Source organism: Poecilia latipinna, unplaced genomic scaffold (assembly GCF_001443285.1).
Source record: "Poecilia latipinna isolate Pla-1442-1.1 unplaced genomic scaffold, P_latipinna-1.0 Scaffold1365, whole genome shotgun sequence".
In the NCBI taxonomy this organism is placed as follows: domain Eukaryota; kingdom Metazoa; phylum Chordata; class Actinopteri; order Cyprinodontiformes; family Poeciliidae; genus Poecilia; species Poecilia latipinna.
In genome coordinates, this window is record NW_015113981.1 from 43004 (window position 1) to 57430 (window position 14427).

The 14427-nt window shown below is 38.2% G+C and overlaps 1 protein-coding gene across 1 annotated transcript in view; it reads right to left on the minus strand.

The window, feature by feature from the left end:
• mrpl23 (mitochondrial ribosomal protein L23) overlaps window positions 1-13058 on the minus strand; it is a 43220-nt gene extending 30162 nt beyond the window's left edge. Inside the window, exons 1-2 of the mRNA XM_015056213.1 lie at window positions 12927-13058; window positions 11622-11744 (exon numbers count right to left, since the gene is read on the minus strand). Of these exons, the coding sequence (XP_014911699.1) occupies window positions 11622-11744; window positions 12927-12946 (143 nt within the window). The 5' untranslated portion in view covers window positions 12947-13058. The remainder of the gene's footprint in view (window positions 1-11621; window positions 11745-12926) is intronic.
• Between the last annotated feature and the right edge of the window lie 1369 nt (window positions 13059-14427).

Sequence of the window (14427 nt, forward strand, 5' to 3'; positions counted from 1 at the left end):
CTCCCCATTTTCATCACCAAATTTGGCACAAGATGAACACATTTATCTTAATAGTCAATTTAGATAAGAACTACCGTATTTTCCGCACTACAAGGCGCACCTAAAAACCTTCAATTTCCTCAAAAGCCAACAGTGTGCCTTATAATTCGGTGCGCCTTATATATGGACCAATATTGAGCCACAACAGGTCTAGCAACTACAGTAAGCAGCCGCCAACTTCATTTTCGCCCATAGAAGAAGAAGCGCGCGGTGCATGCTGGGATAGTCGTCAGAACGCTGGTTTGTAATCTATTAATAAAGTTTGACTGACCTATCTACCTACCGACCGTCTAGAATCAGGTCGTCTGCAGGTCATTTAGCACCACGTTCTCCACGAACATGCTGGCGAACGGAGAAGGGTGACCATCGTCCGGCCACGCCCCGGCCCAGTCGCGGAAGGCTCTCCTCGCCGACCGGAGTCGGACTGTTTTGTTGACATTTTGTTTAGTGCAGCTCCATCTAGTGGATGCATAATGTAACTCCAGCCTCTACTGTAGCGTCTATTCTATGAGTCTTATAATGTGGTGCGCCTTACATATGAAAAGTTTTAAAAAAGGCCATTCATTGAAGGTGCACTTTATAATCCGGTGAGCCTTATAAGTGCAGAAAATACAGTAATTTAAAGTCCCTTTTAGCTGAGAAACCTTCTGTAGTACTCAGAAATATTGACTGAAGACTGCTGAAATAAAACACGAAAGTTGTTCCAGTCACTGTTTCAGTAAAACTCAGTTTGTTTAATCAGTGTACATGCACTTAGAAAGCACAAATTAATGTTATTTCCCTGGGTATTAACAGTAGCATATAGTTTATTGTGTTTTGGCAAAAATAGTTACTATGATCGGAATAAGTCATCAGAATCATGTTTGTTTGCCAAGTTTGTGAACACAAACAAGGAAATTGACTTTGGGTGCAGAGATTTTAGCTTTTCCTAACCCTAGACCTTTACAACTCCTGGATGGAGGGAAGCTCAGACTCAATGATCCTCTCTACATATCTAATTGTTCACTGCAATTTGGACCTGTCCCATTTTGTGGATGAGCCAAACCACAGTGATGGATGAACACAGAACAGACTGAAAAACGGCAGTGTAAAAGACTAGCAGCTCCTGTGGCGGGTTGTACTTTTTGTCACAAGAAGTGAAAGTCTCTGCTGTGCCTATTTTCTGAACAGTGTCTATGTCTCAGAAATATCTCAGCACCCAAGAAAGGATAGCTCCTATGAACCATAAGGGAGGCACAGAAGTTGTAGTGTTGTTGAGAAAGGGGTTTAATGGAAATCAATGGTCATACAGGCTCAAGCAAGTTGAGTACAGGTGGTTCTGACAGCACCAGTGGACCAGATGAGCCACTTCCTGTCTCTATGGACACTGTTGGGAAACGAGATATTTACTGCCTGTTGCTCGTTGTTATCTCGTCTCCCCAAGTCCATTAATGTTGTGTGTAAAAGTGAAACCATAAAGACAAACAGTCACTGTTCAACTTCACAATCAACCAGAATTTTATTCAAACAATCAATTGCATAAAATCACCTCAACATCTCAACATAATCATCAGAAACCAAAGCCACAAAGAAGAAATTAAATACTTTAGAAAAATACAAAAATACGAAGACGCGCCTTCGGAGACCAATTAAGACAGTTCCACCCCAGTGACCTGACTGGCTGTTTTAGCTCAATTACTTTTATATCAAGGATTGTTTCTACTGTCTGATGCGTTCTATCGTACAGTTTAGAGGTGGACTCCTGCGTACAAAACAGCACCACGTCATTACATGCTGCCTGTATGCCAGAGACCATGCAGGTGTTACCAAGTAGGTCTCATGTCCCTTTCTTAGTCTTCTGATGTTAAAAGAGCCTATTCACTTCTTCATCAGAGACCTTAAGTCCAGGTAGGGGGTCTGAGGAGAGTAGAGAGGTTGGTGTAAGGAGAGGTCCTGTGTCAGAGTGATATGTGGATGAGTTGGTAGGAGGTATGAATGGCTGCCTTCCAAACCTGCAGCAGAAGCTGTTAAGGAGGTTTGTCAGAATGGACAGTTTCAGCAAACCCATTCAGGTCTGTGGTTGAAGCTTCAGAAACACTTCAATAGATGCGGTCAACTCAAAACAAGCCTATATCATTTGCTTAGACTGCTCCATCAACTTCCTGACAACAGGATTAGAGGTCCTTAGTTTCTGCCTATAGGTTGGAATGAGATGAAGCAGGCATCAGAAAGTCCCAAATTGGCCCTGGTGACAGCCTGATATGCATCTTTCAAAGCTGTGTTGCAGTAGTCCAGTGTGTTTATAAATCGCTGTTGGGGTACAATATGTGCTATCTGTATTTTGGAAGTATATTGGAAAGATTTGCACTGTAAAAATCGCCAAGAACAATGACAAGAGAGTCTGGGTGCATTTCCTCAACATCAGTTAACTAGCCGTTGTTCAACTTCTGATCTGCAGGTTTGCAAGGTAGAATCTTTATACGTAATCTAACTAAATTAAAAAAGTAAATTATTTTTGGACTTTGTTTTTCACCAACATTTGGTTTGCAAGACTGGCTGTTGGCAGTGACAAATTATTAATGCTCATTGCAAGAAATACTGCAAAGTATCAGGATAAAACTTCAAGTCCATATTGCTCATTGCTACTATGTATTCTAATTCGTGTATATGATTACAACACGCAATGTTGTATCAGAAAACTTTTTTCCTCACAAATCTCAATCAATTTAAGCCTCCCATCTTGGCTACAAACTGGAATATAGTCTGGAAAAAGCCCTGGGCTGAAAGTTGAGGAGAAAATGTCAAGTTGCAACTGTACATAAACAAGGCTAAACTTAGACAAAGGGTGTGGTGTCCCTAAAAATGATGCAGGCAACATCTGATCATCGTCCCAGTATAAACATCCACCCGACTCCATAAGCTAACCTTTCACACTTCTGCCTCTTAAGAATAAAAACCAGTCTCGAGCAACTGCTGAGGCCGAAGGCATCGTTCCACACCAACTGGTATATATTTATAAGCAAACGCAAATGCTAGAAAGATTCCTCGACTGAGACGATGAAAGAACTCTAGGCACAAAACCTAGAAGGGAATCAGGTGACACAAACTAGTGTTAAGGTTCAATTTTGGTCTGTTGTTGCCAAGCAAGCTTAGGCTAACACTGGACTTGATGACAAAAATCATTTTCAAAACTCATTCTGTTCCATCATTTGAGAAAAAGTGTAAATGGGAGATATTTATGACTGTGTGCACAAAGGAAAAGAAAAACACCTTGGACTCTATCTCACTAAAACAGTTGCTTAAACACAGCCAGTATGTCAATTTACAGGTTAGACCATACATCTCTATCAGCTGCTTTAAATGCAACCCTTCATCAGCATTAATCTACATGCTCTTAGATATTTCCTATTTTTAAATGTCTGCTAACTCATGCTAACCCGAGAGGATTATGGGTATCATTTACAACAGTTTAATGTGGTTCATGCACACCTGTGCTCCAAAAGCACGAGAGAAGTAGGTGAAAGGCCACAGTTAGAAACTCAGAAGTGAAACAGAGGGCAGGGGCAGCTCTGATTAATTTTAAATGACATTCAGTGATGCACTATTGCCAACAAATACTGCATAATAATTTTATCCATAAGTGCCTTTGCACTATTATATTTTTGGAGAAAATGTACAAAAAAAAAAGCTTATTTTTTTGCTTTTCTTGCCTTAAACAGTTATTAGCAAAAATACAACTGCACACTTTTCATTTCAAGATTCCAGTATTTTTTCAGACTACACTTTCTAGATTTTTTTCCCTGTCATTTTTATAACATTCTGAACAACAGAGTAGAAGTATTTGCCATATTCAGTAGTTTCAAAATAAATTTAAAAGAATCAAAATGGTGAAACTTAAGAGTGTGGTACATGGGCCATGTTACTGCCAAATCAGGGCTGGAGTGTCCCACCACAAATGAACCTCATTTAAAGACCCATTTATGACCTTTGGATCCTTTTTTGATATCTTTCTTGGAACCCCCAAGAACTGCAGCCTTAGACTTGGTTTTAGTCTTTAATAAATTTGTGTAGATTCAGTCAATAAGTCAAAGGTCAAATCATTGATGGCTGAAATGTTCAAATCAAGGCTTGGTGTGGCTAACCAAAACTAAAATACATATTAATCAATGTAAGACCTGCATGATTCTTTCTCTAGAACTAAAGGCAACAAGAAAGTGGTTTTTTTTTTCCTTTTTTCACTTTAGACTTTGATAATGATAAAAAAAATGTATACATTTCAAGTTTGCATAGGAATTCCCTTTTAAACTGCAAGTTTGACCTAAAATAACCCGTTTGAAGACACAGAGGAGGCAAACTGATGTAAACCCTTTCATACAGTAAGCAACAACACAATTGGTTTGGCAGATGGTGAGTGGGCAGTCGAATAAATATTGTGTGAAACAATGACGATCTGGTGTCTACCTCCATTTGGGTGGAATTATTGGTCAGCGTGGTGATTCATATTTTGAAAACGATGAGCTCACTCTGAGGTGTGACTATGTGAATGCCAGACCCCTTTAGTGTGATCAACTTAGCGCCCAACACTGGACAAATGAGAGTACAAATATGAAGCAGCATGTAAATCTGATGAACCCACAAGCAGTGGCAAGCTGTATCCCATGTTTTTTTTTTTTAAAGATCACTATGATTGGCAGCCTGGGCTGACTGAGCATGTTGACATTTAAAGCTGATAATTATTGTCAGCGTCCTAAAAAACTGTTCAAGCATGTTCTATATGTCAAAGCCCATTTCATAATAAGCTCAAACAGAAGAATTTAAAAAAGTGTGAGCAATAGTGGACCCATAAGCATTTCTAGGTCTATTATTAGCAAGCAACTGATAAACAGCGTCAGCGGAAATAAAACTCTGTGTCAAAACTTGGTTGTAAGTCAGTTGTTTCAGAATTTCATTTAATACAACTTGTAGTTGATTTAGGGTTTAATCTTTTTCACTGTCATTTTTTTTTTCCAATGGAAAACTTTTCAATATATTTATTTCAGTCAGTGTTAATACTTTTGGTTACAATTATTTATTTCAACGCCAATATTTCTTTTCAGACAGTTGGCCCCGTGCCCATTGCCGGTTGTCTTAATATCGGTAATGCACATGTTTGATGACATCATGTACAGCATGTTAATGTTGCAGTCTTCCGAAAATATTTAATAACTCTGCGCGACATATTTGATCTCTTTGATCGGCCATAAATCAGCAGTAATGTACACAGGGTGAAGCAGACAGTACGATGCTGCACTGACAGGGGACAGTGTTGACCCCCATAGACACAATGTGCAACAGCTGTGATTACCCTAGTTGGTAGTAGAGTCAAATATGAGGTATAAATTAATCCAAACTCTTAATAAGAGCATGCTAGGTAAGAAAAATTATTATAATTTTATTTCATTCATCCCTGTCCAACATGCATACGCAACTCTTTCCCTAAATTAAACAAGTTTATCATGTAACCTAGTTTTTCATTAAGAAAATACCTCTGTAAAACCAGGAGAAACAGCCTGAAATTAATTATTAGACAAACAATAACCCAACAAAACTCACGTACAAGCACGCTCTCATTTAAATAGTTGATAGCTCACAAAAAACGCACGTACACACACACACACACCATGTCCTTGGATGTTCTCCCCTGAGCATTGCAATAACTCAATTAAATCAACTAATTTGACACTGCTGTCATTGTTTGAGGTACACAAACTCAAAACAGAGGAACTGAACCCCTGGCACCAAATACTGCTCTGACAAAAACGACACATGGACCAATATTAAACTCTTGCAGTGGCCTGGACCATTGTGCGCCCTGGTTTGAGCTCTGTGTTGATTGTTTTATTCGGGAATAATTAATTAGTTTTTTTTTTTTTTAAAGAACTGAGCAAAAATATGAAACAAGGAATGGAGGTTTCCTCACGTCATGTTTTCCTTTCCTTACTTCCACATGAACTTTCCTTGGCACTGGGATGATTCAGAAACCCTCATGACTCTTGTGGCTACCACGATTCCTTTTAAGAAAGGCTGCCTGTTTTAGCAAGTTGACTTGGCAAACCACTGGAAGGCTTTTTATGTGGCTCCTTGTTTGATACAAGTTTGGTTAAATCTACTTTGAGGCTTTTTATAGTGCTTTACTGGTTGGTGAATGAAATATAAGAATTCCCTGGGAAAGACAGGGAGGAGGACATCGTAACAAATGGAGGTGTTGCAAAGCTGCAGACGACAGGCACTTACTGCATTCTGGAAGAATCTCATACCATGAGGCTCACGTTCCCCGAGAAAACCGTTTATCAAATAAGTGACAGCCAAACAGTGCTTAAGTTGACACAGATATTAATTTGTTGACAGAATTCATAAACTAAATTGTTCTTAGGTGAGCTAATACAGAAAAATTGTGCAATAAGACTAATGGAAAATACCATCATGATATATGATACATGCCAAGCTCAGGACAAACTCAACCGGGACTCTTTTAAATGATGTTTAAATACAAAATGTTATCTCGTGTCTCAATACATGACCTCCCTTAACACATTATATAAATGTGAAAAAATAAACGAGTTCTTTATTAAGAAATCTTGACACACCACTGCCTACTTTTTTTTAATTAATCTCTGACGAATGTGATTTAAGTGGGGGCCAGAAAGAAAGAAAGAAAAAAAAAATAACCTTGTGTTAGCCAAAGAATTTATTTTCTGGATGAATTTTATAATTGTGAGCTAGCAACGTCAAATGTGCCCACCTTCATCTCCACACTTCACATCTGGTAGGTTCATTTCCTGGAAATGAACCTCAAAGCAGAACGCTCAAGCATGCATTCTGCTTTGGTGCATAAATAATTCAATTTTAGACTCATCTGTCCAAAAGTGATTGAAGAAGTCGTGGTGTTTGTCTGGCAAATTTCAGAGTTTTCTTAAGCGGCTCATCCACGGGAGCGGGTTAAAACCATTCATCTTCAGCCTGTCCCGGCCGGATGAATCTCCATTAGCAGATCTTTCGCAGTTCTGCACGACTTTTCTGTGTTTTTCTAACAGGAGAAGTACACCAGGTTGTGTATTACGCGCAACTGTTTCGATTGACAGCAGACTGCATTTTTTTGATTTACGTCACTGAAAACTGGAAGCAACATCTCAACCACCGCAGTGTGGAGGAGCGTAATCGTCAGTGTCACCTTGAGCAACTGGAGGAGCACATGAGTCAACCTCGGGAGCAGTGGACCGTGATTTCTCTCTGAAGAATGCGTACACAATGAAGAAGAGAGAAACAGTGCAGCTTTGGTCAACATTCTGTGGAAGTTAATTTTTTCTTTTTTTACATCGGCCAGCGTCAAACACTAGATTTATATAATATTAGTTTGGTGTGATGTGCATTTTAGTCTTTGTCTGGAATCTTTCTCTCATGTTTGGCTATCGTTTATGTCTTTTGACTGCATTACCTAAATCCAAAAAGGTTACAAATTAAAAAAATAAGTAAAAAATTGTCACAATACAGATAGATTTGTACGTAGAGCAAACTATGCAACTAATCCGAGTACTTTATTGTTCCCAAAAGGAAATTAAATAAATGCACTTAATTTAAATTATTGTAATTTTTTAAATTATGTTTGGGCCAACAATGAATTTCGGCAAGAAAAACGGAAATAGATGTGAGTCCATAAAAAAAAACACAACCTCGAGGTTCTCGATTGTGGAGTGTCACCGCAAAAAGAATAAAAAATAAAAAAATAAAAACATCGGAGCAATGACCAGAGCCCCCGTGCGTTCCCACTTTCCTACCCATATTCACACCCACAGTAGAGCGGCATAGACTCCAACGAACACACTCCAAACCAACCTGAACCAGACATTAACCAGCTCGAGTGAAACTTGACCACGGAGAAGCAGCTTTAGAGTGCAAAAGTTTTCACCTTGCCCAGTCGGAAGCACAAAAGACTATATACTGAGGTTTAAATAGGGCACACCTTATTCTGCAAAATATTGCACATTGTGTTTTTTTAGTTATGTATGACAAGAAATTTTTAAGCCGTCTTTCCCTCTTCTCCTTTAATTGTTTAGCTACAATAATCATTTTCTTTTGTATTGCAAATTTTCACAATAATTGTCTCCAAAGATGTTTGAGAACCACATGGAGTGACTTAATTTTCCAATGCGACTGTATAAACAAAGCTACACGCAGCACATGTGCACTTATGATGTGCATCGTATCAAAGTGGCTTAGTGGTGCAACAGAAACAGGAGAGTTGTGCTCAGCGCAGATGAAAGGCAAAAGAAAGCCGCTCCTCGTTGTTGGTTTACCCTTTGTCAGGCAAGGGTTGAGATATGCACACTCTCTACTTTTACCCTCCCATCAGCGGAGAACAATAGATGTGCAGAAGTTGCTCAACACTAAGTATCAAGATCATAATAGGTATTGTTTGGAGGAAAGCCATCGGGGAACCTGAGACTTCAGGTGAGAGAAGAGACAGTTGAGAAGATTAGAGTAAAAGAGCAGCGTGTGAAGGATTACATTTATTGTTCAGTATTTGGGTCTTATAATCATTCAGCAAAACACCAAACAGAGGAGCGACTGAACTTTTTATATAAAGACAGTTCTATAAAGCTTGTTACACTCATACAGAGGGAGTGGATTTAAGCAATCAGTATTCAAAAATCATTAGGCCAAACAATGACCTGGTTTCAACAATGAGATTAAGTGGAACATTTATGGTGGGCGATTGCCATTGTGCGATGCATTGTGTTCAACTCCGATGGCCTAAGGCCACTGCCAGGTGAGATTACAAGAGGGGTGTGAGTGTGTGTATATGTGGGTGTAAACCTGGAAATTTGATGATGTCCTAGAGCAGAGAGGAAATACTTACAGTGCACAAAAGGCTCGAGAACAATCATAAAGATGAACAAATGCTACCCTCCCACAGGCAGAACCAGAATTGAAAGGAAACAAAAACTGCCCAGGTGTTTCAAACAAGAGAGATTGGTCTTAGATATGTAGTATTTAAGAAAGCAGAAAAAAGTAAAGATTAGAGAAAAGGGCAGAAACTAACAATAGCACTTGACAATTAGATGAGAAAAATGTTGAACAAAATAAACTGAGGAGGTCAACACAGTACAAAATAGGGGTCAGAAATAACAGGTGTAGATCATGAAATATTAAAAAAAAAATGTTGTTGAGCGGCCAAAGCAGAGAAATCATGAGACTGTCCATAAGTCACACTCCTTCAACTTCAGAAAGAAAAAACAACATACGTAGATGGGGTTTAATGTTGAAATTGGTACGGTTAGTTGAAATAAAATTAACTTTAGGAATAAATTAAGTGGTCGTTTGGCAATGGCAGCGGAGAAAGTCATTCAGTCCATGTTGGCCACGTTTCCAAATATTGAGCAATTAGATTTGGAGCAAGAGCGGGGTACGGTTGTTTGCAGCGCATACAATTTCTGGTGAGTTTCATAGAGTACCTTCCTTCACAATCAATGTGGCACATTGCATGCATCACGGGCAAACGTTAGCAACTGGGTAAAATTTAAAACCTCAACACAGACCAGCCCTCCAGCAAGCAATCGTTTCTCAATAGCCAAAGGTATTCTTTCGCATTCTACTTCATAATCCATTACTATTTTGTGATGGACTACCAGATAAACTCCAAATGAAAAATATATCGAAGTTTGCCAATGCAATGTGGCAAAATGTGCGGAAGTTCAAGGGGTTATGGATACTTTGATGGACTGTAACCCCGGGGGGTGTCATTAAAATGAAGATGGCCTTATAGTACCAACTGGCTTCATGATACAATCATCACTAGCTCTCATTAACAGCTGCTCAGTTCAAGAGTGTACTCACGCTTCCACGCCTACAACAGCTTTCACTGCCTCCCTGACTCACTCATCAATAAGCTGGGAGTGGGAGTGATATTTAGTTTGTGTCATCGTCTCTCGACGTGGGAACTCATACTACATGTTTGAATAAATACAGAAAAATAACAGCATTTTGAGCGCACAATGAGGCCCCAGCAGCGTATCAATCAGCTGTGTACCTCTCGCAGGCATCAAAGACTGGAAGGAAAAATAACATCACACACCCTTTTCAAAACACACATGCACCCTGCACTTACCCACTTTTGTGCATGTGTACACAGAGACGCACACCATTCTCACTAACTGACTCGCCCACACTGACAACGGTGCACGTGCACACACACATACACACAATTACATAAGCACCCTAGGAGTTTGGCAGAGAGGAGGCAAAAATCAGAGTGGGAGGCCAAGCACCTGGATGAACAGATTATGGTCTAAACCCCACCAGAGACACATAGACGATCTGCTGCAAACTTCAATTTTTCTCCTTAGCATGGGTTCTGGGCCTCTCTTCGCCTGAGGAACACTACAAGCCTCAGTAACCTTGGCTCACAGACGTACCCAAAACTCTGCTCATCTGCAGTTGGGATGACTGGTAAGGGCATGCGCAAGAGCTTCATCGCAGAATATGACCTGTCCAAAACCATCAAAGTAAAACTCTGCGTGCATTTATTACTATATATGTTGGACTTTTACACAAATTCATCACAGGAGCAATATAATGCTAAACCCTGGAAGTGGTCTTGTGGTAAAACATTTAGCATACTGCATTAGATATGACATTTGGAGAACGTTCAAGAACATTTTCTTTTTCTCAGAGGTGTTAGTATTGGCTCCTCTGGTGGTGATTGATGTTTGACATCTTGCTGTCAACAACTTCCTCTAAACTCCCACAATCTCGCTAAAGAAAAGCACTTTGAAAATCATCACCTATATTTGCTGTGCTCAGATATTTAAGATTTGTACAAGACGAGCCTTTCAAATGACATCACTGAAACTGTTGTGCTCAAATATTTAAGATTTGTACAGTACATACAGTTCACTCTTGACTTTGTTTTCTATTCTTGATGCAATCATGCCATCTGGTGGCCAGTACAGTTAAATTCACATTTTATTTAACACCCCAACTGTCACCCTCAAAATGCTTGCATGTTAGCCAAATGGACAGCAGTGACAGTGAAATAAATCAATAAATGTCAGTAATAAGGCAACAATCACTCATGTTTCAAATTAAAGAGGCTATAATATGTAGACTCAAAACTTCATCAAAACATTTAACATTATAACATTCAAGTCTATATATACATATCCATCCATCCATCCATTTTCTTTACACCCTTGTCCCTTAGTGGGGTCGGGAGGGTTGCTGGTCCCCATCTCCAGTTAACGTTCCGGGCGAGATGTATATAAAACACACAGAGGGGATCAACTTAGACTAACAAGAGCCACACAAAGAAACCTTTCACTTGACTTTTTATAATCTCCAAAGAACAGATTCAAAGGGGTGATTTGCGTAATTCCTTCTTGTGATCTTGTTTTTTGAAAACTGAGTACAGTAAAAATTGTACATTCTGTCACCTCAAAAGTTTGCTATTTGTACTAAAAAAAAAAAAAAGCTTTTTAGTAAGCTATACAACAGTCAATATAATGGGGCATGATTATCCAAAAACCTCCTGATACAATGAGACAGTATTTTTAGTACTAAAAACTTACTCCATTGGGATACGAAACTGGACAGTGTCAGGAGGTTGCTCCTTTCCAGGCCTCACCAGAGTCAGAAACCAGCTGGGTCTGAAGATCCTCAGCTGGGGGTTTCCCAACTGGTACAGAGGGTAGCTGAGACGAGACAAGAAACCATGAAATATTTTCAAATGTTAAAAAGAAAATGTATATATTTAAAAAAAATCCTCTCATTTTTTAAAGAGGAGAAATGGAAATAAATTATTTACAAATGTTTAATGTTAAGCTGTCTAAATTAAACAAAAACTAAATGTGATCATTTGTAATCGTTTCCTACAATCCATACAATAGCCAGTGTCTATGGTAATGCTATTCTTCAAAGTGTTCAGAAACATTATTGCTCACTTGAAACTGATTATGCATCATTAACTGTTAATTATGGTTTTGCAAGGTTTGTAAGTTGGGAATTTCTATGAGGGGGATTAACAAAGTATTCTTAAATCTGAGTATAAATGCTTAATTAAAGAAACATTTAGGTGCTATGATGTTATTACATGATGTCTGACAGGACGGCACAAGCTCCCCTCTCTATGACAAAACATACTGGTTCTTTATATAGTCAACATATGAAAATAATTGATACGAGGCAAAGTCATTTGCATACTTTTCAGGTACCGGAAACATATAAGCTATTGGGTTTATTAATATTTGCTTTTTAAAACAAATCTACAGATGTTTAAAAAAAAAATCAACAGCAGAGTTGAGTGTTTTCGTACAAAGACATGAACGCAGCAAAGTCACTAGCAGCTCTGATAAAAATTGTAAAATATTTCCCTGCAGAACCACATTTGGACATTAAAGATTATCCTATCCTATCCTATCTAAAGCCACGTGATCTTTAACATTTACGGAAAATAATGTTAAATATTACAGCGCTCTTCTCAAAGTATATGCCTACAAGAGTCTCTTAAATCCGCACTGTTATCTGAACCTAATTCGGAACGACGCTTAACGTAATTAAGAGAAAACATATTCTTCTAAAGTACAACTTTAAGCAATTAGAGCTCCGTGTTGACTGTTTTTAGCTTAGCTTGCTAATGCTAACTACTTTCTTGCAGTCAGTTTACAGTTAAAAGTAAGAACATAAAACACGTTTAAAGAGTTTTACATAAACTAATCAAAACCAAAATCAACACGAGGACACATAAGACAAGGGCTAGCACAATGTTAGAGCCCAACCGTAGGTAATTGATAGATTACAAAATTGAAACAAATGGTAACTACCATTACGCAATGAGGTCTCAGATCATTTAGTAGAAATAAACACTTATTACTTACACCATTTTTGTTACTGACATCACTGTAGCAATATAATCAGACAGATAAAATGCTAGCAACTCTATTACGTTGTTTTTCAAGGTTGAAAAATGCTACACGTGAATAGATGTGCTTCCGGGGGAGCAGAATGCTGTAGTGATGGGAATTCCGGCTTTTTTTCCGAGATCCGAATCATATGGCTTCGTTCAAAAAAAGAGCCGTGTCTTTTGGTTCCTAAACTGAGAGAGCCAAAAGTGGCATTTGTGATAAAATAATTAAATGAATACGTAGGTATGTAATAATCTAATCAAGATTAAACTAAATATATGAAAGAAATATATGTGTAAATGTGTAAATAATTCAACTAATACAAAACAGATAAAATTATACTTTAACATTATATTACTTCATTATATGTTTCAATTATGTAAAAAATAAAAATAAAATAAATTACAATTTAATATTTCCTGTGTTTATAATTCCATGAAAGAATTCAAACTGATGTTTCTAAATCAGAAACAAATCTTGTTGGCTGGACTGCACAGTAAGTAAACTTGAGACTAATCAGCAATATTAGCTCATATCTAAAGAACAAAGCTGTCCTAATTCTATGAATTTAAAAAAATCATAAATGCTTAGACTATTGAATACATACTTAACCTGTTTTCAATATATTGCTAGTGAAGTATGTTATTAAATATTTTCTTTGTTTCAAAAGTACATATTTCACTGAACAATTAATTACATTGCCCCATGCTGCAGCACATTATGAATCTATATTACCACCTTTACTCATCAAAGTAAATGCTTACTATTTTCTTTTAGACTGGAGCTTCAATTGTTTATGTAGCAATTGTGTTGGCATAACAAAATGGCTCTTTCAAGAGTAACGCAGAGAAATCGCGAAAGGTTTTTGGAAAGGTTAAAATTACTGCTGATAAGAATATGTAACTCAATGAAGTGTTTTATAATTATATAAAAGACACCAAAGTAAAATTTGAAGACAAAGAGGACATTAGTGAATTACTGTTCAAATTTAAAAACAGAAGCACAATGTTCTTGATTTCTTTTCCAATTTGAGTTTACACTTTCTGTTTTTTTTTTTTGCAAAACAAAACAAAACAAAGAGTTAGTCTTCATTCTTTCATTTTCAGTAGGATGAACACGTGCAAAACTCATGACACGTTATTTTTGGAAACAAACCGAGTTTTTGGAAGTGTTAGGCCTACACAGAGGAATGAACATCCGACCCTTTTTTGTCCAGGTTGTTGGTGTGTTCTTTTTCTCAAGGCTACAGCAGCAGAGGGAGAGCTTGTCCCATCTCTGCTCCAGCCTCTCTCAGCTCACATGAAACTTTGATGCTGTGGAGGAATATGATTTAAACCCCCATGAATGAAACTCGAGTCCCGGGCTCAAACGGTTCAGACCTAGATGGAAATGGGCCACAGCGACAGTCAACACTGTGCTTTGGAGGGAAGCTTCCGTCACTTAAGCTGGAGTGGAGTGAGTGTATGTGGGTAGA